Source organism: Macrotis lagotis, chromosome 1 (genome assembly GCF_037893015.1).
Source record: "Macrotis lagotis isolate mMagLag1 chromosome 1, bilby.v1.9.chrom.fasta, whole genome shotgun sequence".
Classification (NCBI taxonomy): Eukaryota; Metazoa; Chordata; class Mammalia; order Peramelemorphia; family Peramelidae; genus Macrotis; species Macrotis lagotis.
The window spans coordinates 343,626,611-343,653,367 of record NC_133658.1 but is presented as its reverse complement, the minus strand read 5'-3'; the positions used below and the strand labels follow the sequence as shown (position 1 = coordinate 343,653,367).

The following is a 26,757-nucleotide window of genomic DNA, read 5'->3' as shown; positions in this document are numbered from 1 at the left end:
AATTTAGCTCTATCCCATAAATGGCAAGTTGGTAACTGTCCAACAAAGACATGAATGGAACTCTGAGTCTCTTATCTTGACTGCTTCAAAACTCATTAGACACTTCAGTTAAAGAGCCTGGGGCCTTATGACAGATACCTATGAAATCTTTGCCAAACTGAATTGGTTACCAGGCTATAGGCTCCAGGAATACAAAAATTTGAGCTTCCTACCCATTGAACACAGTGCTTTGTATAAGTGATTTAAAGATGGTCACACAGTGTTGAAGGACTGAAGTTATCATCGTGTCATGTCTCCTTTTATGATCTCACCTCCCTGTCCATATCAAGACTTATTCTTGCTGGTTGGTCAAGGCCTGGTAAGACCTTCAAGATTCTTTTTCCTGATTCTCCAGATCTGGGTCTCTGTACACTCAAATTAATTCTTGTCTTTCATCCTAAGGACAAAACTACTCTGACATGGGAGACAGGAGAATTTAATCATTCTGGGCCAAACTCTTCCTCTCTCCTCACCTTAGCATTTACCCCTTCTAATGAGGAAGCTGGAATACAGAGTATCTCAGATTCTTTCCAATTTTAGGTAATTATATTCCAGACCTTGGAATTGAGCCTGACTTGGCTCAGGACTGCCTAACTTTAGCTTGCATAAAGCTTGGGATCTTTCTTTCAGGAGTTTGTTGATGACATTCTGGAGGAGGAAGGAGGTGGGCTGCTGAAGGTGGTATGGAAAATACTGGAAAGTATGGAGCTCATTTTGCCTCAGGACCTCTCAGTTCTTGTTTGACAGAGTCTCTGGGCTCACCTGATGTCAAAACGCAGAAGCAGAGCAATGAAGATACCTAAGGGGAGAAAGTGAGAGACGGAGACTGAGGGGGAAGGAAGGGACTACCTTGGGAGGCAGGGGTCATATGGCACTCCACATGTCCCTTAAGCTCTCTGAGCAACATCTTCTTCATTTCTAAAATAGAGGGGCTGAGCTACAGGATCTCAAAAATACTCAAAAGGTGCTTTCCAGGTGTAGGCTCTAGGGGCGGAGAGGAGAGAGAGCAGCCCTAGGGGCAGATGTGCAGAGACTGGAGGAATTCGAGGTGCTTTGTGTGTGGAGAAAGCGCCACCTGGTGGCCCCTGTAGGCTCTCCAGGCTGACTCAATACTCCACTCTGGGCAAGGTGATTTCCCACTTTGTCAAATGAATGATAACCACCAGCCTCATCTCCATCCTTTACAAGGCTGCCATGAGTATCAAATGAGAATGGACTGGAAAGGGCTTTGAAACTGCAAAGTGCCCACAAACAGGTTGTCTTATCTTTTCCCTGTATGAGGCTTACTTTTCTGAATTCTGTTCAATTTAAGCTAAAACTCTTAAGAGCCTGGTGTCTTCAGGGTAGATAGCCTGAGCTCTCCCAGTCTGCCCAGCAGTCATGGTTACCCCCGCGCCTGGGGGTGACCATGCCTGTAAGCATTTATGGAACTAAAGATCAGTGTGAGGTTACAGAAATTTCTAGGGGCTCAAGGTGAGTTGAATACATGCCCCCTTTCAGTCAAATACACAAAATGCCTGTGAATCCAGTCACAGGCATTCATTCAGGTATCCACGGCCAGGCATGTGTGCCTGGCTGCAAATGCACTTAGCAGTGGTCTCAGATTCCAGCCCAGGAGGGCAAAGACCCACCGCTTCCCTGAGAAGCTGAACTAACCTTTCTGGAGCCTCCCAGTCTGGTTGGGGCACCTCTCTGATGCACAACAAAAAGGGCTATAGAGACAGAACTTTCTAAGGGCATCTTTCCTCCACTGTTGCTTGGGGATTTCCAGCCCTGTATTGCATGACTAGTCTTGAGGAATGAAATCTGGGTTGGAGTCCCAACTCCAACATTAACCAACTGGCCAAATCATTTACTCTCTCTGGATCAAATGCAGATAGCAGCATTTACTTAACTTATTCCAAAAAACATGTACGAATATGAAAATGATGGAGATAAAAGTGTTGTGCCAGGTGCTATAGAATTCTGGGACAAAGGAGCCTGAAGAAGAAACTGGGGCCACTAGGAGGTAGGTGGGAAGGCAAACTCTCCTCAGATTACTGACTGCTCTCTACCCGCCCCTAAACCTCAAATATTACCTGGAATGACGATGTCTCCTAGCCCCAGCATGGCAAAGTTGTCAGCTTCTAGCCCCTTTTCCAACAGGTCTTGGGGAAAAACCACTGGAGGAGAAAAGGAAGGGGAAAGGTTAGCTACTAGTTAGGCAAACCTCCTAGGAAAAAGTAGGGCAGAATATACTTATAATAGTGTTTCTATATTTGATCAGCTCAAATACAGCTTTGAGAAATACAAAGAACCCTCAACCGAGGAATCAAAAAACTTTGGATTCAGATCCCAGTTCCTTTACTATACCAGCTATGCCACCCTGGATAAAGCACTTTCCTTCTCTGGGCCTCAGTTTTTGACTTTCCTTTGAGAGGCAGTAAGATGTCATAGAAAGAATACTGGAATTGAAGTCAAAGGACCATGACTTGGAGTAGTTGGGTATCACTGTGGACAACAATATAGGACTTGAAGTTCAAATCTATTGTGACCCCAGGAAAGTTACTTAATCTTTTTGCCTGCAAAATGGAGATAACAACACTTTATAGGGCTGCTATAAAAATCAAAAGAAGTAACATATATAGATAGGGCTTTGTAAATCTTAAAGCTCTACATGAATATTAGCTGTCATCATCATTAATATTATTAATTTCTCAGCCTCAATTTACTAATCTTTAAAAAAGGTTATTGAACTGAATGAACTCAGAGATCCCTCCTATCCTATCCTATCTTCAAATAAGGATAATCATGACTGCATATCTTATTTTACAGGGATACTGTGAGAAAAATGCTTGAGAAAGAGCTACCTAAGTGTGAATGATTACTATTTTTAGTAGCAGTTACTTTGGGGAAGGTGGGTTAGATGTTTTCTAAGTTCCTTTCAAGCCTAATACCTAAGACCCTGTGAATTCATCTGCACTGCAGATGTCCCTGGATAGTTACACCTAGACATGCCTGAGCAGAGGGTCATGGGCCCAGTTTCAAAGTAAGAAAGGACACTGGTACCTTCAAATGTTGGACCCCTGCCCGGCTGTTAAGGCTTAAACTTGGTAAAGCTCTAGGAGCAGGCTGATCCTTCCCAGAGACTGTGCCCACTCCCAACTAGTGCCACTGTTACATAGTTGTCTGTGACTTTCTTCCCTCAATAACATTTTCTTTGTCCCCTCTGCACCTGGGGTTAAAAAAAATCAACCGTGCATGAAGAGGATAGGGGGAGATCCTACTTCTCTCACCAAGGTTTCAATTTCCTCATCAATAAAAATGGGGATAACCTTTATCTTCTCTCTCTCTTACAGAGAAAGATCAAAGGAGAGAATGGATAGAAAAGTTCTTTGGAAAATATAAGAAGCTCTAGCTCTCAGTGGGGAAGAGCTTAGCCCTGAGAATGCTGCTGGTCACTTTAGAGAATAGGGCCCAGGGAATAAAGGAAGTCCCTTGAGTAGGAGTTTACTTACATTTTATTGGTGCCTCAAAGGACTTGGCCACAGTTACCATCACATTGGTGCCAAAAACCTAGGAGGAAGAGAGACATGGAAGGCAGTGAGGCAAGTAGATAGGTTCCTACAAACCCCATTCAACCAAGGGAACTTTGTCATCATCAGAAAGGATCTGGGACTTCCCAGAAGCTCCTCTTCATCTTCTGCCCCACCAGATCTTGGCCAGGGCATTTAAGAACTAGCATTGTAACAGTGACATTAAGAAACCTTAGTAGTGGAACAGAGACCTGGATTAAGTGTCAGAAAGCCTTGGTTTGAAGCATAGTTCTAACAATGATTAACTATGAACCTGGGAAGGTCACACTTCTCTCTGATCTTCAAGCTCTCCCTCTGTAAATTAGGTTAGGCTAGATGAGATCATAGATCTAGAACAAAAAGGGATCTCAGAGGCTATCTGGAACAACCCCTTCATTTCATTTACACAGATGTCTAAAGTCCTTCCCAGCTCGAACATCTTTGACATCTTTTCCTGAAAAACAGGGACCAAATTTTCTAGGAATAGGACCAGCTGGGAAGTCCCAACATGAGGCAGCTCACCCAGAAGATGTCGTAGACAAAGAGGCCTCCAAGCAGGATGCATCCAGTGCTGACATTATTGAGGTGCAGGAGCTCCACTCCATTAAGGGAGAAGGCCAGGCCAAAGAGGTTGTTGGCAATCCAGTGCTGTTGAAGAACAATGTACCCCCAACCCAGTCCAGGAGGTGAAGTATGCTTCTAAACTGGTGTCTTCCCTCTTACCTCCTCCCAATCATCAGGTTGTCACAATCCAAGACATTCCCGCCGCCGCCTTCCCCCCCCTCACCTTCCTTAGCAGGTACCAGACGCCAATGATACTACTCAGGGTCAGGCATACGAGATCCTTGCTGTCAAACTCATAATTGACAATTTCTGCAGCAATAGGAGTGGGGAAAAGGAAGGAAAAAGATCGTCATGTCCAGGTCCTTCCATGGAATGAGTCTGTGTTCTTGATCTTCAGATATTTGTGGGGAATGGGAGGCAAGTGATAAGGGTTGCAGGCCCTGTATCTTATTAGGGAAGAAGCAATGCTTACCAAGAAGCTGGTTCTTTTTTAAGGATTAACCATCCTTATTAATAAATATGAGGTAAAAAATCTCTTTCTTTTGAAATATAAACTATAGGACCAAGCAAACTTCTGGCAGTTCTAAAGTAAAGGCAGAGGAAAAGAATACCAAGCTCAGGAATAAAGAAATAGAGGAAAAACAATTCAATTTCATTAAGCCAAATTTTATCAAGAATTTACAGGATTTTCAGAGCCCAGGGCCAGACACTAGAGAAGATTTAACTTTTAGATAAGATCTGCTCTTTGGAACTCATGGAACTCATAGTTTCAAATGGGAATAAAACAGATAGCTCCATCTATATATGTTCTGTAAGGACTGCAGGGAAGGGTAAACCAAGCACTATTGAAGCCATGGTGTGCCAGGTGTTACCCACTAGAAAGAATCACGATTAATTTATCTCAACCATCCATACAGTAATAAATCTCTCTGTGTGTGTGTGTGTGTGTGTGTGTGTGTGTGTGTGTGTGTGTGTGTGTGTTGTGTGTAAAGGTTTCATAGGGGTGATGCTCAGCTAGGTCTTCTACATCTCCTTTTGTTCTGAACACAGGATTCTAGCACAGCACAGGCTTAGTAAATGTAAGCTACTCTAGTCCCTTGCAGGCTGGGTAAACTAGACGGTTACCAGGGAAGAACCTAAGGCATAATCCCAGAGCTGCAAGGCCCACTCTTCAGGTTAGAAAAGGAAGAGGTAGGAGATGGTGGCCCAAAGTCTGAGGAGATCCTCAGAGATACAAGTGACTGAAGAAGTGAAAAATAAATAAAAAGGCATCAATCCCTTCACAGGCCTACAGGAATTGTCTTAAGGACCTACCTTCCTTATTCTCCCCAGAGCCTTGGGTGAAGAGTAGCTGATACTGCTTGTTGGGAAAGTTGGCTGGGAAGAACTTGTTCATGATGGGGCTGGATGGAAGAGAAGAGAAAGCAGAATTGACATCAAAACATGCTGCCTGGATAATGTGGGGGAAGTTTCATTGGTCATATCCTTTTGGATATCACTTATGTCTTCTACATTTAGGGTTCAATACTGGAATTTAGAACCTTCCTCTGGAGCAACAGAAAGATGCCAGACCACAAGTCAAGAGACAGTTGGATTCCAGACCTGCCATTTATCTGCCTCTGGGCTCCTGGCTAACAACTATATACTGAGATTCCTTTTGTGGGAAGGATGTCAGCAGCCATTTAATCCAAACTACACTCAGAAGGAGTCTCCACTATGACTATGTGAATACCTTCAGGGAGAGGTAAAGTTACTATCCCCCTTCTCTGGACCTGAGTTTCTTCACCTGTATAATGAAGATGAACTGTCCTGTTCACCTGCTATGAGATCCATGACAAATCAATTTGCAAACTGCATAGTGCCACTGAAAGATGAGCAGTTTCCTGCTCTTTGTCTAGCTTCCCCTATCTAAAAACTGGGATCATCACAGTACTAAGGGTTACTGTGGGAGTTCCCAGCTGTGAGGAGTGCAAGAATTATTCCAATTTAAAAGCTGGCTACTAAGGAACCAAGTACTTTGTTTTTGGTATTTTTGCAAGGCAATAGGGGTTAAGTAATTTGCCCAAGGTCACACAGCTAGGTAATTATTAAGTGCCTGAGGTTGGATTTGAACTCAGGTCCTCCTGACTCCAGGGCTGTTGTTCTATCCACTGAGCCACCTAGCTGCCCTAGAAACCAAGTACTTTGCAATTCAATGCCCGGAGAACTGATTGTCATTGCAGTACCAATATATTTTCCTAATCTTTCAGTTTTTCTCATAGTATTGTGAGGCAGGTACTATCATCATTGTACTAATTTTACAGAAGAAAAAAAACTGAAGGTCTGAGAAGTGTTTGTAATGGAGTAAATGGGGTCAAGACTCTACCCCAGGTCTCCTGACTCCAAACATGGGGTTTTTCCATACCATTGCACATTTGCAAGATTCTGAATCAAAAGACAGATGAATTTCTATTTAGCAAATTATTTTGTCAACTTCTAATTCTCTGGACACTGGTAATCTACACATGAGGCTCATGACAAATGAATTCTCTTTGTTCTCAGGTCTTTTATTGAAATATGGAGGCCTCAGTTTTTTTTTTTTTGCTATAGCCTGTGGATTAGTCCCATTCATCTTACCTAAGCTCCTCAAACACACCCTGATATGTTCCTCCAGGGCCTAGGGCCCAGCCAGGTATACTCATTTTTCCTTCAACAGTGATCTGGACAGTTTTTGCCTTAAACCCTTATTCCCTTGCCCTAGGGTATCTCAAGGCTCCACACTTTCTCTTGGTAAGATAAAATATCTTGAAATCAAGGTCTATTGCTTTGAGAATTTTGACCAGTTTTCCTTCTTTGTGGAAGTCCTACAAAGTTTTGCAATGTTCTAACTAGGAGTTGTGCTGGAAGAGAGATGATTTATATATGTTTTCTTCTGTCATCTCAGGCAGGGACTCAGGAAGACTAGGAAGACTAGCTTTTGAAAACTGACTCTCCTGCCCCAGTATCTTGACAAGGGAGACTGAAATTCTCTTTCAGAGCCAGAGTTATGACGATGACAATGGAGTGAGATAAGGAGATTCTGGGTATCCCAAAGCTTTGGCTCTAGAGTGGACCTTTTTCCTTTAAAGGTCTTTAACTTGGTATCTGTGCTTAAGTCTTTATGTTTGGTGGGAGAAGAAGTCCTTAGTACAAGATTTTATGATTTCCTTTAGCCCCTAGCAGCTCTGCTTTTTCATTCCTGACAAACCTAGCAACCTGTCCTGAGGAAGATGAAAGCAGTATGGAAGAGGGAGTCTAGCCTATCTGACCTCTTGCTCTTAACTCTGATTCTGAGAAACAGACTCCTTGTCAGTTCTGCTCCATAGAGCAGCATCTCCTCAGGTTCATGATCTGCCTGCACCTGTTCTCCCAGGGTTCAGGACCAGAGAGAAAGATAACTTTGACAAGGAGTGATTCATTAATTCCTTTTCACAAAGGTGCTACATTTTTGGAAGAATGGGTTGGAAGCTTTTCTGCCAGGCTGTGCAGTTTTCCATAGTCTCATGTGAGCTTGAATGGATTTGTAATTCATCCCCTCTTTGAAGCTCTTCTGGGCAGGGAGGGGAGGATGGTTCAGAACTAAGACTAATGAGACAAGGTGGTTTCCCTCTCCCTGAAGGTGTTCACATAGACATGGTGGAGACTCCTTCTGAGTGTAGTTTGGATTAGATGGCTGCTGACACACTTCTCACAAAAGGAATCTCAGTGTACAGTTGTTATCCAGGAGCCCAGAGGCAGAGTAAGCTCTGAGAATGATGGTTCTCACATTTGAATTGACTCCCCTGATCCTGCCAGTTCACTACAAAAGTCTAACTTGGGAAGTGGAAGGGAGGGCTTGGAACTACAATATATAAACCTGATGTGGTTGTGACTTAAATGTTTTCAAAATGGGAAGAGACTGCCATCAGAAACTGGCTACACTCTGCTGTGAGATTTGTGTGTGTACATGGGAATGTCTTTTTGAAATGTGCTGCTAAAGAGAGAGCCAGAGAAGAGTGGAGAAATAATCTTAAGGATACCCAGAGCAGAAACCAGGACTAAGTTGCATTGCTTGGAAACTCTGACCATCCACATTATAAAAGGAGTAAGAATCAGAAGGACCAAAACTAGTATTTTGACTGTTTCATGTCTAATATCTGAAATTGGACAAATGTACAGTAAAATGCTTATAAACCTTGGCTAGGGTCACAGAATCACAGAATTAATTAGAGAACTGGAAGGGACTTTAATAGTCATCTGATCTAAGCTATATGCTAAAGGGAGTCCTGTCTAAGAAATATTCCACATGCCATTCTCTAGCCTTGGTCATCTGGTAATCTCCAAGAAGGGAACCTAATACCTCCAGGGTAGTCAGTGGTTCTCAAACTTTCTGGTCTCACTCTTGGAAGTTATTGAGTGTCTCCAGACAGCTTCTGAATTTGTGGCTTAAATCTATCAATAGATTTTAGAAATTAAATCTCAGACTAGAAATTAAAGTCTTAATAGTTTGAAAAGTTTTGCTATCATAAGCCCCTCTTCGGTCTCCAAAAAGGATCTTAGAGAGCTCAGGAGTAGGAGCCTGCAGTGCAGAGGGCAGAATCCCCAGATCATTTCTTTAGACTCTCTACTCTGGAGGCAAGTCATTCTACTTCTGGATGGTGCTAATTGTTAGAAAGTGTTTTTTACAATATCAAATTGCCTCTTTGTCACTTCCTCCCAGGGTTCCTAGTTTAGCCCTCTGAAGTCAAACAGAAAAAGTGTAATTCCTCCTCTATGATGGACCTACAAGTGCTCAAGCACAGCTGTTATGTCCTCTCTGACATGGACTCAGGGCTCTTTGCCATCCTGGCTGCCCCTTCTCTTTTAACTCTCTGGCTGATTTATCAATAAGCTTCTTAAAGCCTGGACACCCAGAACCAAATCTAACACTCCAGATGAGGTCTGATGAGGTGTAGGTCAATGGGTCTGGATGCTTTATCCTCTTAATGCAGCCCAACATTGCACTAGTATTCTTAGTTGACATATCACACTGCTGCTTCATATTGAGCTTGCAGGCCACTAAAACTCCCAGATTCTTTTTGGGACAGTTCCTTTCTTTCCATGCCTCCTCTATCTTATTCCAGGATCAGAATCTCTTGTTTTATCTCCATCCTTAGATTTAGTCCAATGCTCTAGGCTCTCAGGAGCACTTGGGATCCTGTCTGTCATTTCATCTGCCAGTTCTCCCCGCTTGCCTGGGTCACTGACATAAACACACACATAATTCACACAACAGTCTTTTAAAGTGAAGAGTTAAGAAAACTCAAGTTCAAATCTTCAAGGGTTGACAGTCTCAGAATTCTTCCATCTAATTTGGGCAAAGGAATGGTGAACTAAAGCAAAGACAATAAAATATTGCAAATGATAAGTAGGAAAAGGGGGAAAATCTTTAGGTATCTTAATCAAGAAGTCATAGAATGGTTTTTTTTCTGAGGGTCTTTTTTTGCTTCTACAACTATGTTCCTTTTAGACATATCTAATTAAAATGTTGCTAAATGAGATAGCTGGTGGCTCAATGACATGAGTACTAGGTCTGGAGTCAGGAAGATCTGAGTTCAAATAAAGTCTCAGACACTTCCTAGCTGTGTGAACCTGAGCATATCACTTAAATCTGTTTGCCTTGGTTCCTCAGAACAGGTGCAGATACACCATGAACCTGAGGAGATGCTGCTCTGTGGAGCAGATCAGAACTGACAAGGAGTCTGTTTCTCAGTATGGTAAATGACTCCAATATTTTTTAAAACTCCAAATGGGATCATGAAAGGGTTGAACACAACTTAAATAACAAAAAAAAGAAGCTAAAAGTTGGACTGAACTGTCTAGGACACCTAAAAGAAATCATTTTAGAGTTCAGTTTCAGTTATATCTTTGGGTAACAGTAACTAAAACTATGTTTTTGCTATTATAACAAAACAATTTTTTCCCTCTAGCTGAGATACTGTTCACAGAATGGCTTACCTTCTACTACCAAGTGGTAGAAGTACTGATACAAGTGGCTACAGGTATCTTTGCACCCAGGATGCTTATGATCCTAGCTCTAACCACTGGGTCCACACACTTCATTGTACATCTATCTGACATAAATAGGAGCTTTTGAAACAGAGGATCAAACTGGTGGCAGGAATTGCTGATGTGCAACCCTCCAGTGGGGAAAGCCTAGCAGTAGGCTGTTTTTCAGTACTCATCGAAGGCAACGATTGTAGTGAAGGTCACCTCCGATTACTGATTCCATGCTAGGTGTTCAGATGGAAGGTGATGGCAGGACTCTTCTGAAAAGGCTCCACTATTCTTTCTCCCTTGAAAAGAATAGCTATCCAACTTGGCCAACTTTGTGATACCCCCTTGGAGAGTGGGGAGGAGAGTCAGAATTCAGTCTTTATAAGGCATCAACAATGGATGAAAGTACTGCGGACCTAACCTTCAACAAACACCTCAGAAGGTGTGACCAGGGTATACCATTGGTTTCCACCACATCTACCAGAAACTGCAGAGAACTACTGGAGTCTACTAGGATTTTGTATTGTGTCATAATTCTCTATGGCAAAGAATAAAAAAAGCATCTTTTTCTAGGAGCAAAAGATGCTTAAGAATTATACTATCTAAGGTCTTGAGTGCCTCAGTATCCAACTGGTATCTGCCTATGGTACAGTTAAGTCAGATGAGGGGTGACAATCAGAAAAACCTGTTTGTTTCAGGCTGAGCCTTTCTTACCGAAGACTGTCTCAGCTCTATGCTCCTACCTGGCATTTTCTTTCTGTTTCTGGAATCTTCTACTCCTGGGAGGATGCCTAAAACTTCCATGTGAAATATAAGCTCACTAACTCACTTCTCTGACTATGACATCAGACACAGGAAACTAAACATATGAAAGAGACTCTACCCCTCCCTTTAAAACCTCTGACCTCATTATTTGTTGTGACATGGGGGAACCAAGAGGGAAGAGAACCCAGGTTCTAGAAACCAGGTTTGATGGTTTTTTTCATGTGTGATCATCAGTTCCCTCCCTTCTCCTGCTATAAGCTGAAAATCACCTTATCCAATGCCTAGCAATGTCCCTTAGCTGATTGTGGTATAGCTGTTTTGTCTCCATGGCCTTGTCTTGTTCCTACTAGAGGCTGTCACCTGTTATTATTTCTTAGGTTTTTTTTTTTTTTGCAAGGCAAATGGGGTTAAGTGGCTTGCCCAAGGCCACACAGCTAGGTAATTATTAAGTGTCTGAGACCAGATTTGAACCCGGGTACTCCAGGGCCGGTGCTTTATCCACTGCGCCACCTAGCCGCCCCATCCTGTTATTATTTCTAATAAAAGTGATCTGGATGGATGCTTTGTCTTGGACCTTTCTTCCCTTGCATGGCTCTGTATATCTCAAGTTAAGCCTTATCCTTCCTTTTCATAAGTTGAAATGGATCTGCAATAAAAATCTACTTCTTTTAACATCACTGAATGTGAAAACTTCTGAGTCCCCAAAAGTAGCTACAGTGGACTAGGGCACTCTCAAAACAGATCCCTTGGAAGGTTCCCAAATTTCTCCAAATGGGACATTGGTCTCTGCTTGTGAAAGATCCAGAACTTATGTTTGGGAAGGGCTATATTTCATTTCTCATTACATTATTAACCTCACATTCTACTGTACTTGAAAGTTCATCATGTATTTTCTTCATTACAACTCTCTGATGTAGAGTTGAAATATAATGAACTGGAGGGAAGAGGGAGCAGAGGTTCCAAGTTGAAATGGGACTTCAAGGTATTCCAAGAGCAGGGTCTCCTGACACCTGGCTCAGGGCTTCATACATCATGAGCTTGCCTGGCATATGATGATGACCACAGCAGAAAGCAGAGCTGGGGGGATGAGGTCAATTTTGGAGTTGGTGAAGTCTAACTTTGAAGTTCTACTTTTGACAAAAACTGGATGAGTGACCAAAGCCAAGTGGTTTCATCTGTCAGGGCTTCACAGGATTCTCTAGGCTTTGGAGTCAGAGGTAAATCAATTGTCTGCATTACTGGGGGAGGGAATATCTCTACATTGATAGAATCATAGATCAAATTCCCCCCAAATAATAACAGCACCTAATGTTCTTATGGTGCTATACATCTTTTGTCCCATATCACTTAGGCTTCACAACATAAAAGGGAGGGGAGGGCAGGGAGGAGATTTTACATATGTTTTACAGGTAAGGAAACTGAGGTCCACACTGAGGTCTCAGAGAATTAGGGGCAGCTGGGTCTCTGTCTTCTAAGTCTTTCTCCATAGTGCCCCAGCTATTGGGGGGGACAACAGATTATCACAGGATTGAGAATTATTGGGGCACTTAGAACTCCTCAAATTCAATTGGTTATTTTTATAGAAGAAGAACCTGAGGTCCAGTAAGGAGAAGCACTGTGTCCAGAATCACAAAAATCAATCAATCAATCAATCAATCAATCAATCAATAAATAAATAAATAAAAAATAAGGAACAGACCTAAGATTCAAACCCAGGTCCTTTGGATTCCAAAATCCAATGTTTTTCCCCCTACAGGAATTCAAGGACTGTTCTTCCTCCTCCAATCACATATGAAGATCAAAAGAGGAAGTAGAATATGTAAGTTAAAATATTTTAAAATTAAGATCTGGTACTTTTCTGACCAGGAAGTTAGTGCTAGGAGGAAACCCTGATGGGCAGGAAGGGTTCAGATGCCAACATGATTTGCAGAAACTGAAAGTATGATAAGATCTTTACTTGAGGCTGCCTAGTTTCCTGAGTTGTAATAAAGATGAAGTTTTGGTAAAATGAAGGCAATCTGTCACTTTCTAGTATACTACAGAGACATCTCTCTTTAGATCATGTCAAAGGGTTGTTGTCACTCAGAACACATTGAAAAGAGTACTTATAAGGAAACAGGGCACAATGTAAAAAGAACTAGGCCAAGAATCAGGAGGTATGGATTTTGATTCTGGCCTCTACTTTTAACTCTTAGTTATCCTGGGGCCTGGTATAAGGGAAAAGCATACTCAGCTTAGATCCAGAGAACATCTCATCCTTTAACCTATGTGAACATGAGGGTCTTTCCCCTAGCCCAGACTGACTTTTCTTTACAGAGAGGGTGATCACAGAGCCTCAAGGACTCTAAAAAATGAAAATGTCTTAGTATAAATATGAAAATAGTTTTGACCTCATGGATTACCTAAAAGGTTCTGGGAGATTCCTAGAGGTCCCTGAGGCACTTGGAGAATGGACTGGATGATCTCTAAGGTCCCTCTTAGCTCTGACATGCTACATTCTATGATTCAGTGACTATTTTTGTTCTTGCCTTCTGCTGAGGCCTTTATCACCTCCAGAACAAAACCCAGGGCTCTGCACAGAGTAGATGCTCAATAAATATTTGCTCATGAGAGGCAACCTGTAGAATGCTAGACTTTGGATCAGGAGAGACCCTGGCTTGAATCCCAGTTTTTAACATTTACCAGATGACTGACTTGCACAAATCACTCTACTTTTATAAGTCTCAGTTTCCTTATCTGTAAAGTGAGGATGCTTTCTCTACCTCCTATACAGGACTTTTGTGAGGAGAGTGCTTTGTGAACTTTAAATGCCTATGCAAATAGCTGTGGAGGTTGAGGCAAATGAGAAGGTGGCTGTGAAATCCCTCGTCCTCCCCGGGAGAAAACTGCTACCCATATGTAGAAGATTGGTCCCCATTACCTGATGGTATGAGAGAGAGCCAAGATTCCCAGCACGAAGAAATACATGGAGAGCAAGAGATTGATGTACTCTTGAGAGAAGATCTGAGGTAGAAACAGAAGCAAATATACACATAGAGATGGTTGAAAGCATGTTCCCCTGCTAAGATTTGCTCCCCATTCTAATCAACTACTTTTTTTTTTTTTTTTTTTGCAAGGCAATGGGGTTAAGTAATTTGCCCAAGGCCACACAGGTAATTATTAAGTGTCTGAGGCCAAATTTGAATTCAGGTACTCCTGACTCCAGGGCCGGTGCTCTGTCCACTGTGCCACCTAGCTGCCCCCTCAACTACTTTTCATTTCAGTCCTGAAATTATCATGCTGTGGCAGGAGAAACAGCCATGGAACCAAGGACTCAAGGCAATCTTGGGTATCACCTGGCTCCCTGTGATTTCTTCAGCTGGGGAAAGAGGGAGACAAATGTGGCTCTCCAAAGCCCCAAACCAGGGTCACTTGTAGCTTTACTCAAAACAAAAAGGCAGATTTTGCTGCTAAAGATCTCCAATTCTACCTTTATTCAATACCCTTTAAAAAAAGATGCTTTAATGGTGTTTTTTTTTTTAATACCACTGTCACTTCCAATGTTTCCCCCCTCATCCAACTGAACACTCCCCTGTAAAAAGGAAGTATAATTGAGTAAAACAAAACAATGTCTAGGGGGCAGCTAGGTGGCACAGTGGACAGAGCACCGGCCCTGGAGTCAGGAGTACCCGCGTTCAAATCTGACCTCAGACACTTAATAATTACCTAGTTGTGTGGCCTTGGGCAAGCCACTTAACTTCATTGCCTTGCAAAAACCTAACCCCCCCCCCCCCCAAAAAAAACCACAAAGCAATGTCTTGTTAACATTTTCCTTATTCTGCACCTATAGTCTGCCATCACTCTGTAGTGTACTAACTATATACTACACTAACAACACTGTACTAACACACTAATGTTATTTTTCTTTATGTTACTGTGGCCATTGTCAACACATCCTTATTAAACACCTAATATGTGCAGAACACTGTACAAAGGATAGGAGGTGCAAAAAGATACAACTGACCCAGGATAACTTTTGTGGAGGGCAGCAGAGAGGGAGGATCCATGCCCAAATAGGCATTACGCTAAAATAGAATATACCTGGATCCTGTTATCTTATGCTCTCTCCAAACTAAATTCACCCTTTCCTTCTGCCTTTAGCTTTTATTCTATGTTCCAGTCAAACTGGACCATCTGCTATTCTGTTCTTGTTCTGTTCTCTTGAGTTTCCACCTTTTTGCTCATTACTGTACCTATGCCTACAATGATTTCTCTCAATCACCAAGCTTGCCTCCATTTGCTGAAATCTTTCACTTCTTTCAAAAACCAATAGCTCAACACAGGTGCTACTTCCTTCATTAAGTCTTTCCTAACATCATCCCTTAGTCCACCTCCCCTAGTAGCAGTATTTCTTCCTCAAACTTCTTAGAATAGTGTGTGAGTAAATTTCTATGTTTGCATTTAACTTTCCCCTACGTCATAGTTAACTGTGTTTTTGGTTTTCCTCTCTCACTAAGAGGTGAGATATAAATGGGTGGAACCAATAAGGTCTGGTCAGAACAGCTATTCAATAAGCATGACCTTACATTTTAGTTTCTCATTCACAAATGACTCATTATTCTCCGCCTTGGGGAAAGCTCACACTGGCAACTCTCAGGGAAAGGAAGGAGGCTACCAACACATAACAATTCCCCAACCTTTCTCCCTTCAAGGCAATACTAGCTTTCCCTATCTCCCAGGGGTGTCTGGAGGATGAGATAATAATAGCTCCCCATTCTATCATGGCTGCAGGTTTAACAAATGCTTAAATATTATTCCCTCCATTTTTAAGGTCATATAGCTAGTATCAGAGAAGGGACTGTTACCCTGGTTTCCTAACTTAAAGATCAGCGGTCTTTCCCTGTCTTGTGCTGCCTCCTAATATGACAAAATAGCTATCAGGTGACTAGTTCCCAGGAACCACACAGACTCCCAAGGGTCTAAATCATGCAAAGGAGGTAGCTTGGTGTACTAAGAATTGTCTTTCTGGTCTTAGCTTTGCCCCTTCCTAGCTATATAATCTTGTGTAAATCACTTTATCTTCTCTGTAACACTGGAGATGAAAATCTTAGCATTCCCTCTATTCCTTACAGAGCTGACATAAAGTATTTTGTATTAATATCAACTACACACACACACACACACACTTTAGTTTTTTCTTTGTTTCTTTTTGTAAGGCAATGAATTAAGTGACTTGCCCAAGGTCACACAGCTAGGTATGTCTAAGGCCCGATTTATTTGAACTCAGGTTCTCCTGACTCCAGGGTGGGTGCTCTATCCACTGCACCACCTAGCTGCCCATCACAAAGATTTTTTTTAATCTCTGTTAACTCCCCAATTCTTTTTTCTGTTCTATTGCTTCCGTGTTTGAAAACTTTCCCTTTCAGCCTCTTAAAACAGGGGATACCTATTTTTGGGCACCTAAAAGCAACTATGGAAATCTGGTGGAGTTGATGGACCCCTTCTCGGAATGTTTTTAAATGCATAAATACAAAGTATTACAAAAGAAACCAAACATACTGAAATAAAGATGTAATTTTTTTCTCCATCCAAATTCACAACTGCCTAAAATCTATCTAAAGTGCCTTTGGTAGAGAGAACCAAAGTCTAAGAACTTCTGATCTGGACCTTTCTGACAGATTTCTGCTTAACTCTCCAATCTGAATTCCTGACCTCACTTTTCAAGAACTTGACTAATCTTCTCTAATACTAATTATCTCTACATTCTGCTCCCTAACTCTTGCCATTTCTACTACACAGAGCTACAGCCTTGCATGGTCTCTCCTTCCAGCCTTTGCTTATACTCAGAATGTCTACTATCCCTTCCCCTCCATCTCTATCTGAGAAAATCTTAACCAACCCTCTCAAAGCCCAGTTCAAATGTCATCTCCTCTAGGAAGCCTTCCTTACTCTTCAAGCAAAATGACTGCTCCTCCTTCCAGCTTTGCAGAATGCTTTGTTTGTTCTTCTCATAAACTTCTCTTCATAATATCAGTTATGTGCTCTATCTTTTGACACCTTTCCCTCCTAGGCAGAAAGTTACACAAGAGCTTTATTCTCTGTATCTCAACTGTCCATTTGCCCCAGTGCCACACATAATGCCCTGTATAAAGTGATTAATGAATGTCTGATGAACTGAAATTCCCAAGGGATAATTAATTTCTGTGAGTGTGTGTGTGTGTGTTTGCACATGCATGTATTCATTCTAGCCCTTCGTTTACATTTATGGCATTGGGTTGGGCCCCTTTCATACCTTTCCAACCATAAAGGGCTTAGCCAGTGGCAAAGTCCTCATTTGACCCTCCGGAAGGCCTCTGGCTGGTTTTATCCATTTTTTTGTGATTGGTAGCCCCTCCTCTTCCATATTTCCCAAGGGGAGGGGTGACCAGACCACTAAAGGATCAATTCCAAGTAAATATGAATTTAGAGCTTCTGACAAAGTATTAGGTCAGGACCAAGCAAGGGAGAAATAAGCATGTACCTAAATCAGAAGCAAAGTACTCACTTTAAAGAAGAGGTAGAGGCCCAAGAGTGTGCAGCTAGCAATTATGGGAAACCGGGCAGCATCTCGACTGGTAATGGTCTCTGGCATATCTGAGGCATTCTGCAATTAGAAGAATTTTTTTTGTCATTAAATCAGGTGTTCCTTTAAGGTGCTTTTAATGAGAAGTCCTGGATATGGGTGTCCAAAATTTTAGGTCTTCTGGGCTGCATCAGCCAACACAAACTTGTCAAGAGTTGCATATAGAATTTAATATTTATTTATGACTACAATGTAACCCATTATTACCAATGAGTATAATAATAAAATAATGCCACATGAATGTACTTTAAGGATTATATGTGGTCTATGGATCATGGGCTGGACACATCTTCCCTAGAGGAATCCTTATAATCCTAAATAGGAATATGAAGCCAGGGACAGCTTTCATTCCTATTAAAGTTTACAAAGTGATTTCCTGACAACCTTGTGAGTCAGAGATTGCAGAGATTATTATTCCCATTTTACAGAGAAGGAAACTAAAACTTCTAGAGGGTGAAAAGGCAGGAAAAGGACTGTATTGTGAGTCAGAGGGACTGGATTCAAACCCTGTTACTTACAACTTCCATAAGCTTGAACAAATCTTAACTTTGGGACGGTTAGGTGGCGCAGTGGATTAGAGCACTGGCCTTGGAGTCAGGAGTACCTGAGTTCAAATCCGGCCTCAGACACTTAATAATTACCTAGCTGTGTGGCCTTGGGCAAGCCACTTAACCCCATTGCCTTGCAAGAACTAAAAAACAAAAACAAAAAAACCAAATCTTAACTTTTTTTTTCTCTATAAAATGGAGGTGGGACTGGGTAGACTAGATTATCTTTTGAAATCCTTTCCAATTCTAGGGGCAGCTAGGTGGCATAGTGGCTAGAGCACCAGCGCTGGAGTCAGGAGTACCTGAATTCAAATCCAGCCTCAGACACTTAATAATTACCTAGCTGTGTGGCCTTGGGCAAGCCAGTTAACCCCATTGCCTTGAAAAAACTAAAAAAAAAATTCTAAATCTATGTTCTTATGACTTGTCCATAGTCACAGAGCTGGTAAGTGATAAAGCTAGAATTTTAACCCAGGCTTGGCTCCCTTTCCAATACCCAATGTTTCTTCTCATCAATACAAAGTATAGGATGGGGAGCTCTGGTCATACAACAATTTATGTGAAAAAAAGACCTAGGAGGGGGGGTCTCTCTAGTGAATTACCAACTCATTATTAAGCAGAAATATGATAAGATCACCAAAAAGCTAATATTTTATCACTGAATTAACAGAGGGAAACATAGGGAATAAGGTGACTACATCCTCTGCTCACCTTAGGTAAGACCTGCAGTACTGTGATCAACTACAGATGCCCCCATTTTAAGAGTAAAATTGAGAAGCCAAAGAAGAATCCATTGGAGGTACTAGAGCTAGTTATCTTGGAGAAGAGTTAGGGGATACACAATACATGAGTTCAAGTTTCTGAATAGCTATCATAGGGTGGGCTTGTTTTGTATGGCTCCAAAGGCTAGGACTAAGTGTATTGGTTATGGGATGGAGCAATTTGCAGGGAGCTTTCAGTTCAATATAAGGAAGAATTTCCAGAGCTAAACACAATGAATTGCACAGACATAAATTCCTCATCATTGGAAGATCACCTGTAGATACTAGAGGTGGGATTCCTTCCAGTTCTGAGACAGAATTGTGGAAATGAGTTATTAGGCTACAGAGGATCTTGAGATTTAGAATAGGAAGTGGTCTTAGATCCAATGCTCTCAATTCAATAAATACTTATTAAATGCCTACTATCTGTTAGGTCCTAAAGATACAAAGACAAAATAGCCTCAGGGAGCTTATATATTGGGGGAGAGGGGAAGGGGCATATGTATACAGATAAGTAAATAAAAAAAGATAAACAAAATAAATACAAAGTAGCTTCAGGGGGATACTGAGAAATCAAGAAAGGCCTCTAGGGCAAGGCTAGTACTATGTAACTAAGCCTTGAAGGGAACTAGTCATCCTAAGAGAGTGATGAACAGAAAGCATTCCAGGTGTGGGGGGTCAGTCTATGCAAAGGGATGAAGATGAGAAAGGAAATGACAAGCACACAGAATAGCATATGCAGAATCAGTATGACTGGACAGGTAGGTTAAGGACTGAGTCAGCTTTCAAACCCAGGATTTCTGACTCAGAAGTTCAGTATTCTTCCCCCTGCTGCCTAAGAAAGCCACAGGACCTATACCTCAGGAAAGGCTCTCTCATCTGCCTCACTGGCTTATAGATGAAGTCAGAAATTTGCCAGCAGATTCCTTTTTTTGGTGATGGTACCGTTTCCTCTAAAACACAACTACCTTTGGGACATATTAATAAAGCAATCCAAATCAGGCTATGAGATCAATTCTAGTCAAAGAAGATGATCCACTCTCAGAATGAGAAAGGCACTTACATCTGACAAGCTCAGAAAGGTTGAAAGGAAGAGGCTCTAAAGCCTTGTATTCTAAGGGGGAGAGCAAGAAGCTCCTTGGATTCAAGGGTAATACAGTAGAAAGGCACTAGATTAATAGATTCTGAACCTGAAGGAAGCTTTGAGATGATCTAGTTCACTGGGTCCAGGGCTGAAAGCAAGGACAATGGTGCACCCCCAAAAGACATCTCCCTTCCCAGGTACTTTAGAACTCTGCTCTGGGTATGCCATTCCCTTTTGGAAGAGAGACAAACTTGGGCATCACAAGGGTTTCCTTTTCTCCCTCTCCCATGTAGCAAAGACCAAGAGGCTTAGTCTATCCTTGGTATTGTCTTATTACATAACCTGGGCCATGGCCTTCATCTGCTCTGCTGCTTTTTCTACCTGCAAAATGAAGTTATTTATAAGGGACTTCCTTAAACTCATTAAAATTATTATAGGGTTTATAGTGTGAACAGCCTAGTATCTATCTACAGAAAGTTCAACAGAAATTATTTGGCAAAGGAATTTGAAAAAGGCAGTGTGACATAACGACAAGACTGTTGTTCTTGGAAGGAGAAGATCTAGTCCTGAAAGAACCTCACATCACTTTTTGGAGCCTCAATTTCCTCCTCTCTTAACTGAGAAGGCTAGAGACCTGGTGGTCTCAAAGGTCCCCTAAGCTCTAATGTAATTTTTTTAACTGATATAAATCTCTCCTTAAGTTGGAGCTACATGAAGACAGCCTGTGGGTGTTCTGTTCTCTGTGAAGAGGATCATTATAAATTTCCAGTTTTCCTGTATCAGGTAGGTTTTTATAACGTCAAACTAACTATTTTAAAAACCTCGTTGACAATTGAGATGTTTGATCTTATCTGGAAGTTTCTTTAAGCCACAGAAAATAAATTTTGTTTCTGGAGGAATTGGAGTTGGAGATCTTAAATAGGCATACTTTTGCATATGCGTTGGGTTCTGAAACACAAACATAATTAGTGAAACCCTGATACAAACAATGAGAATAAATTTAGCATCCAACTGCAAACTAAAAGCAGAGTCATTAGACTTAAACAAAAGCAACAGGGGCTGGTAACTCATTAAAAAGCTGTGAGGATCTGGGCTTTACTAGAACAGTCTGGTGTAGTGAATAGAGTCCTGGCTAGGCAAATAGGAGAGCTAGGTTCTAACTTAAATTCTTCTATTGACTGCTGTAAGGCCTTGAGAAAGTCACATCTGGGCTTCTATTTCCCCCATCTATAAAATAAAGGCTGGAGTAGATCTCTTAAGGTCCAATTTAGCATTAACAACTTATACTGTTAGGTTCTTTACAGCTAGGGACAGTCTTTGTCTCAATTAAAATGACCTGCTACCCCAATCTTTTTTACCCTTGTTATCTTTCTCTTGTAGTCATCTTCTGTTTTGGTGATTTGGTTCTATCCCTTTTGTTGTTTTTTGGCAAGGCAATGGGATTAAGTGACTTGCCCAAGGTCAAATAGTGAGGCAATTATTAAGTGTCTGGGGCTGCGTTTGAACTCAGATCATCCTTACTCCAGAGTTGGTGCTCCACAGTGCACCTAAGTGGCACAGCGGAAAGAGCCTTGGCCTTGGAGTCAGGAAGATGGGAGTTGGAATCCAGCCTCATACACTTCCTAGCTATGCGACCTTGGGCAAGTCACTTAGCCCTGACCACCTTCCATCTGGGGCTATCTCCAGTTGTCTTGATCCATATCTGACCACTAGACCCAGATGGCTCTGGATGAGAAAGTGAGGCTGGTGACTTAGCACGGTATCCTCTCACTCACATCCAGTTCATGTGTTTATCATGTATTACCTCCCTGATATCATGGTCTTTTTTGAAAATGAAGGACAAAACATCATCCCTTTCTTATACCACTAAACAGAAGACCTTAAATAAGGATTTACATAGAGATACCTGAAACCAGCAGGGTGTTACAGTTGAGCAAAAAACTGTATAATGCAGACAAAAAAGACCAAGACTCAAGTCCACCTAATACCTGTAACTATGTTAAGTCATTTCACCTTGATCAGCCTCAGTTTCCTCATATGTAGAATGGGTGATAATGATACTTGACTCAGGTTAACATCAGGTTATTATTATGAGGAAAGAGCTTTGTAAACTGATTCCAGGGTCACTGCTCTATCCACTGCACCACCTAGCTGCCCCTAAACTGTGAATTCTAAAAGAATATGAGCAGCTATTCTTATTTCTATCAAAGGTATTGGAGAAGAGCAGAAAATTAGGTTATCTCCACGCATTTAATCTTTCCTCTTAAGTTAGAGTAGTCCTGGTAAAATCACTACAGCTCTTCCTTCACTTTTACAGCCACAAGATCTGTCCTTCTCAAGAGGGGAGAGAGGCTGAGAACTCTCCATAGCACTGTGAAATACTAGAGTGGAGTGGGGTTTTAGAAGGTGGCAATAAGAGAGAAGAAGGTACCAGCTGTTTCTGAACCTAGGCACCCATTTCTTTAGAATGTGGAAGAGTAGCAATCAGGCTAGAAACAGTTCAGCTCTCTGCTTTTTCCATGAAAGGCTGACTTAGGGCAGGGGACTGACCAGGAAGATGGGACATGGTGTATGCCAAAGTAAATTTGAGTTTTGGTTACAGGAAATGAGAAGTGAAGGTGGAGGACATAGAAAAAAGGTAGAAGGGGGAAAAGAGAGCTTGCGGAAGACAGGGCCAGCTTGGTAGGAGTTAGGATAAATTTAATGGGGGTGGAGGGGAGATAGATTTTGACATATCAAGACAAGGACATGGATCAGAGAGGCTCGAATGGTAGGGCAGAAAAGGTAGAAAGTTGTGCCTATGGAATGTCTGGGGATTGTGGGGAGGGGGGAATAGAGCTGCAGCCTTGTTAAAGGTAAGAGAGGGATGGGCAGGATGCTAGGAGATAGCCAAAGATCGGGCTAGCTAGGGCTAGTTGGTGAATGATGAAATTCAAGGCAGAGCCTTGGTCTTTTGATACCAGGTGGATGAGCCTGGCAGGCAAGGGCTGCCCAGAATCCTAAGCCAGGTAAACATAAGGTGTGTGTTTTGGAAGGAGGTGAAGGAAGGCATATCATACAATACTGGGAATTCCGGGTTGGGTTGAACCTAGGAAGGTGCTGGGGCTTGGATTTTGTCCAATGAGGGATTGATCTGATTCATCTGGGGTCTGTCTTGGAGAAGAGGGAAATTTCGGCCTGAGGCCAAGGGGAGAGAAATCAAGGTCAGTGGGAGTACCTGCATGGAGACTGAATTCAGGGCCAGAGGAAACTGTCTGAGGTTCCATGGTCAAGCAGCAGTTATTTTGGGGCAATGGATCTAAGTGTGCGTGCCCAAATTGGGGCTGGTTGTAAGTGCAGAGGGAGGGGGCTGGGCGCCCGTCAGGATCTGTGAAGGTGCCTGCATTTCTGTACAGGAGGGCGTGTGTGTGTGTGTGTGTGTGTGTGTGTGCATGTGTGTTTCTCTCTGTGTGTATGTATGTGTGTGTACAGGAGGGCGTGTGTGTCTGTGTGTAACATGTATGTGTGTGTACAGGAGGGCGTGTGTGTGCATGTGTGTTTCTCTCTGTGTGTATGTATGTGTGTGTACAGGAGGGCGTGTGTGTCTGTGTGTAACATGTATGTGTGTGTACAGGAAGGCGTGTGTGTTGGTGTGTGTCTCTGTGTGTGTAACATGTATGTGTGTGTACAGGAGGGTGTGTGTGTGGGGGTCTTGTCTGATGGGGTGTGGCCCGGATCGGGGTCTGGGGGGCGGGGGTCGGGGCGGCGCCCCGGAGATGGCACTGGAGACTGGGTTACGGGGGTCCCGGGCTCGGCTGAGGCTGGCTGGGGGGGCCTGGCCTCCCTCCGGGGCGGGTTCCCACCTACCTTGCTGCGGGCACAGCGCACGGAGCGCAGGGCCCCGAAGAAGATGGGCAGCAGCGCCATGAGCAGGAGGCTGCCGTAGGCCAGGGCGATGCCCTCGGGGGTGGAGGGCGGCCGCGCCGTGCCGTTGGCGGGGCCGGGCGCGGCGGGGGGCTCGGCGGGGCCGCTGCCGTTGTGGGCTTCGCTGAGGGCCGGGTCCATGGCTGCGGCTGCTGCGGCTGCTGCGGCTCCAGCTCCGCCGCCGGCGCTGCAGGGGCGGGGGGAGGAGGGGAAGGCCACGTTCCCCTAAAGAAACAGGATGTGACGCGCTGGGCCTCCCGCGGCGGAGCTGCGCAGGCGCCGGCCCGCCCCCTAGCAACCGGCCTGTTGCCGAGAGACGAGGAGAGGGTGGGAGGAGAGCGTTGCTAAGCGACCGGATCTGGTCCAAGAATCGGACGCGGAAGGCCGGGGGTGGGGATGGGGGTGGAACGCGGGGCAATGGGGAATCGGTCCCCTGCCCCTTCGCCACCCTCGGCCCGGGGCCCCGTCTCACAGGCGGCGTTCCCAAGACCCGCCACTGTGACTCCCAAACCCCACCGCATCCTCTGTCGCATCCCCCTCCGAACAGTAACATGGCGTCGGGAGGAAAAAGGACAGTGTCTGCAGCCTGGGCGCTTGCTTTGACCTGGTCTCTGATTTTAGCTGCTCCAGTTTGGATAGGTCCCATCTTCAGATGAAAAATAGATAACACCTGTAGTAGCTGTACCTGTAGGATTACTGTGAGGAACAAATGAAATAACGAATGTGTGAAGCTCTAGAGCATGGTCAAAACCTTTCCATCTCTAAAATCCTTAATTCTTCATCTTGACATCCTAATCCACTATTCAGTTATTCATAATACCATCATTTCAGTACCTTTGTCATCTATCTCATCCAAGACTTCTATATTTCAGCTTTTATTATCAATACTAATTATTTTTTTTCTCACTAATCCAGCCTCCCTACAATCTTTTTCTCCTATTTTCTCCTATCTTTTCCCATTTCCCTTCATCAGATCTAGTAATAAAGTGAACCCTTATTTTAAGACAGCATGAAAGATGGTTGACCAATTGGATTGTGAGCATTTGATCATAATTTTTTCAATGATTAAAATGTATTATACACTGTGTGGGAAGGCTATAAAATGCAAAAGATATCACCCTCCACTATAATCCTCTAATTCCTTAGTGTGCTCTAGAGGCAACCCTGGACTTTTGAAGATGTTACCAGTAGAACACAAACCCTGGCAGTGTTACTAAGTTAGACAATCCTTCAGTACAAGCTGGGTGACACACTGTGTCTCCTATCCAAAAACTAGTCTTGCTAAAATAGGGTGATTTGTCACCAGGCAATGAATTTTTTTTTTTAGGTTTGTTTTTTTTTTTTGCAAGGCAAATGGGGTTAAGTGGCTTGCCCAAGGCCACACAGGTAGGTAATTATTAAGTGTCTGAGACCGGATTTAAACCCAGGTACTCCTGACTCCAGGGCTGGTGTTTTATCCACTACGCCACCTAGCCACCCCAAGGTAATGAATTTTTCAAAAAATCATGGCATTTCCTCTAGACTGTCCACTAAGGAGTGGAAATGAAACTGAGTTGTCTGTCCAGAGAGTAAACATAAGTCAAGCCATCAAACATTTATTAAGCATCTACAGTAAAAGGGATTTTTAAAAAAAGACAGAAACAGACTCTGTTCTTAAGGAAACCATAATAGGGAAGGAAATATACATTCTCTGTGTAAAAATATGCACACATCCAGTTCTTTCTGCTTACATCTGAGATTTTTTAGAGGCAAGTGGCATTAAATGAATTGTCCAGGATCATACAACTAGTAAATTTCTGAAACCAGATTTGAACTCAAGAAGGTGAGTCTTTATGATACCTAGGGCTCTATTACCGTTGCCTTCTAACTGTTCTCAATCAGGTACATTCAAGATACTCAAATCAAATCAAAAAGCATCTATAAAGTTCCTGTTATATTCCAGGCACTATGCTAAGTACTGGGTTATGGCTAGGAGTCTGCCACTGACTTTTATATATCCATAAAAATGTATGTATCAATTTAGACAGGTATTATATCATTGGATTTGAAGTCAAGAGATCTGAGTTTGAATTTCAGCTCTTCCATTTTCTACTCTAAGACATTAATGAATAATTTCTTTACTCTGAGTCTTAGTTCCTTCTATAAGACTGGTACAATAGTGCTTATATTACCTATTTCATGGAGATGTTGCAAATTAAGGGTTATAAATGTTAAAATGCTATAGTAGTGTAACTTGTTTTTATCATCATCATCATCATCATCATCATCATCATCATCATCATCATCATCATCACTTGTCCAAATCACATCTATTTCCAAAGAGAGACATCAAAAAGTCTGGGTCAAGAATTTCAACAAAACAACCTTAAATTAAGTCTTTCAGCTTTCATTTAATAGAGCTTTATAATACTTATTCCTACAACAACCTTCTGAAGTATGCAGTACAACTATTATTATTTTATAGAAGAGAAAACTGAGTTCATCAATGAAGAAAAATATAGAGTAAAAATTCTGAGGCTTACATTTTGACCTAGTTGGATTCAGAACATATCCTGTCTCCTTTATAGCTCAAAGCAGCTATAAAAGTAACATAATAGATGAAGATTTGAACTTGAATCCAGAATTAGGAAGCAAGTGTGATGCAACCAGGAGGGAGAGAAAGGGGAGGAGTTGCTTTCATTTTCTGTTTGAGTTATCAGTTTAGGTGACTAAATGGGAGGAATATCAGTTTTCTTCCCTCCTCATCACTTCATAGTTTCTTAGGAGCATCAGATTTAGAGTAAGAGATCATGTAATCTGAATCTCTTATTCACAGAGTTCCACGTCCACATGCCTAATTTTATAGTTGGGGAAAATGGGTTTAGAAGGGAAATTATTTGCCCAAAGTAACAACACACAGGGACTT

The 26,757-nt window shown here is 42.5% G+C and overlaps 1 protein-coding gene across 1 annotated transcript in view; it reads right to left on the bottom strand.

The window, feature by feature from the left end:
* The window catches only part of HM13 (histocompatibility minor 13), a 39,515-nt gene extending 15,473 nt beyond the window's left edge, over positions 1-24,042 (bottom strand). Inside the window, exons 1-9 of the mRNA XM_074211832.1 lie at positions 23,796-24,042; positions 17,479-17,577; positions 13,876-13,958; positions 5,472-5,560; positions 4,381-4,466; positions 4,116-4,241; positions 3,537-3,594; positions 2,118-2,201; positions 802-838 (exon numbers count right to left, since the gene is read on the bottom strand). Of these exons, the coding sequence (XP_074067933.1) occupies positions 802-838; positions 2,118-2,201; positions 3,537-3,594; positions 4,116-4,241; positions 4,381-4,466; positions 5,472-5,560; positions 13,876-13,958; positions 17,479-17,577; positions 23,796-23,993 (860 nt within the window). The 5' untranslated portion in view covers positions 23,994-24,042. The remainder of the gene's footprint in view (positions 1-801; positions 839-2,117; positions 2,202-3,536; positions 3,595-4,115; positions 4,242-4,380; positions 4,467-5,471; positions 5,561-13,875; positions 13,959-17,478; positions 17,578-23,795) is intronic.
* Between the last annotated feature and the right edge of the window lie 2,715 nt (positions 24,043-26,757).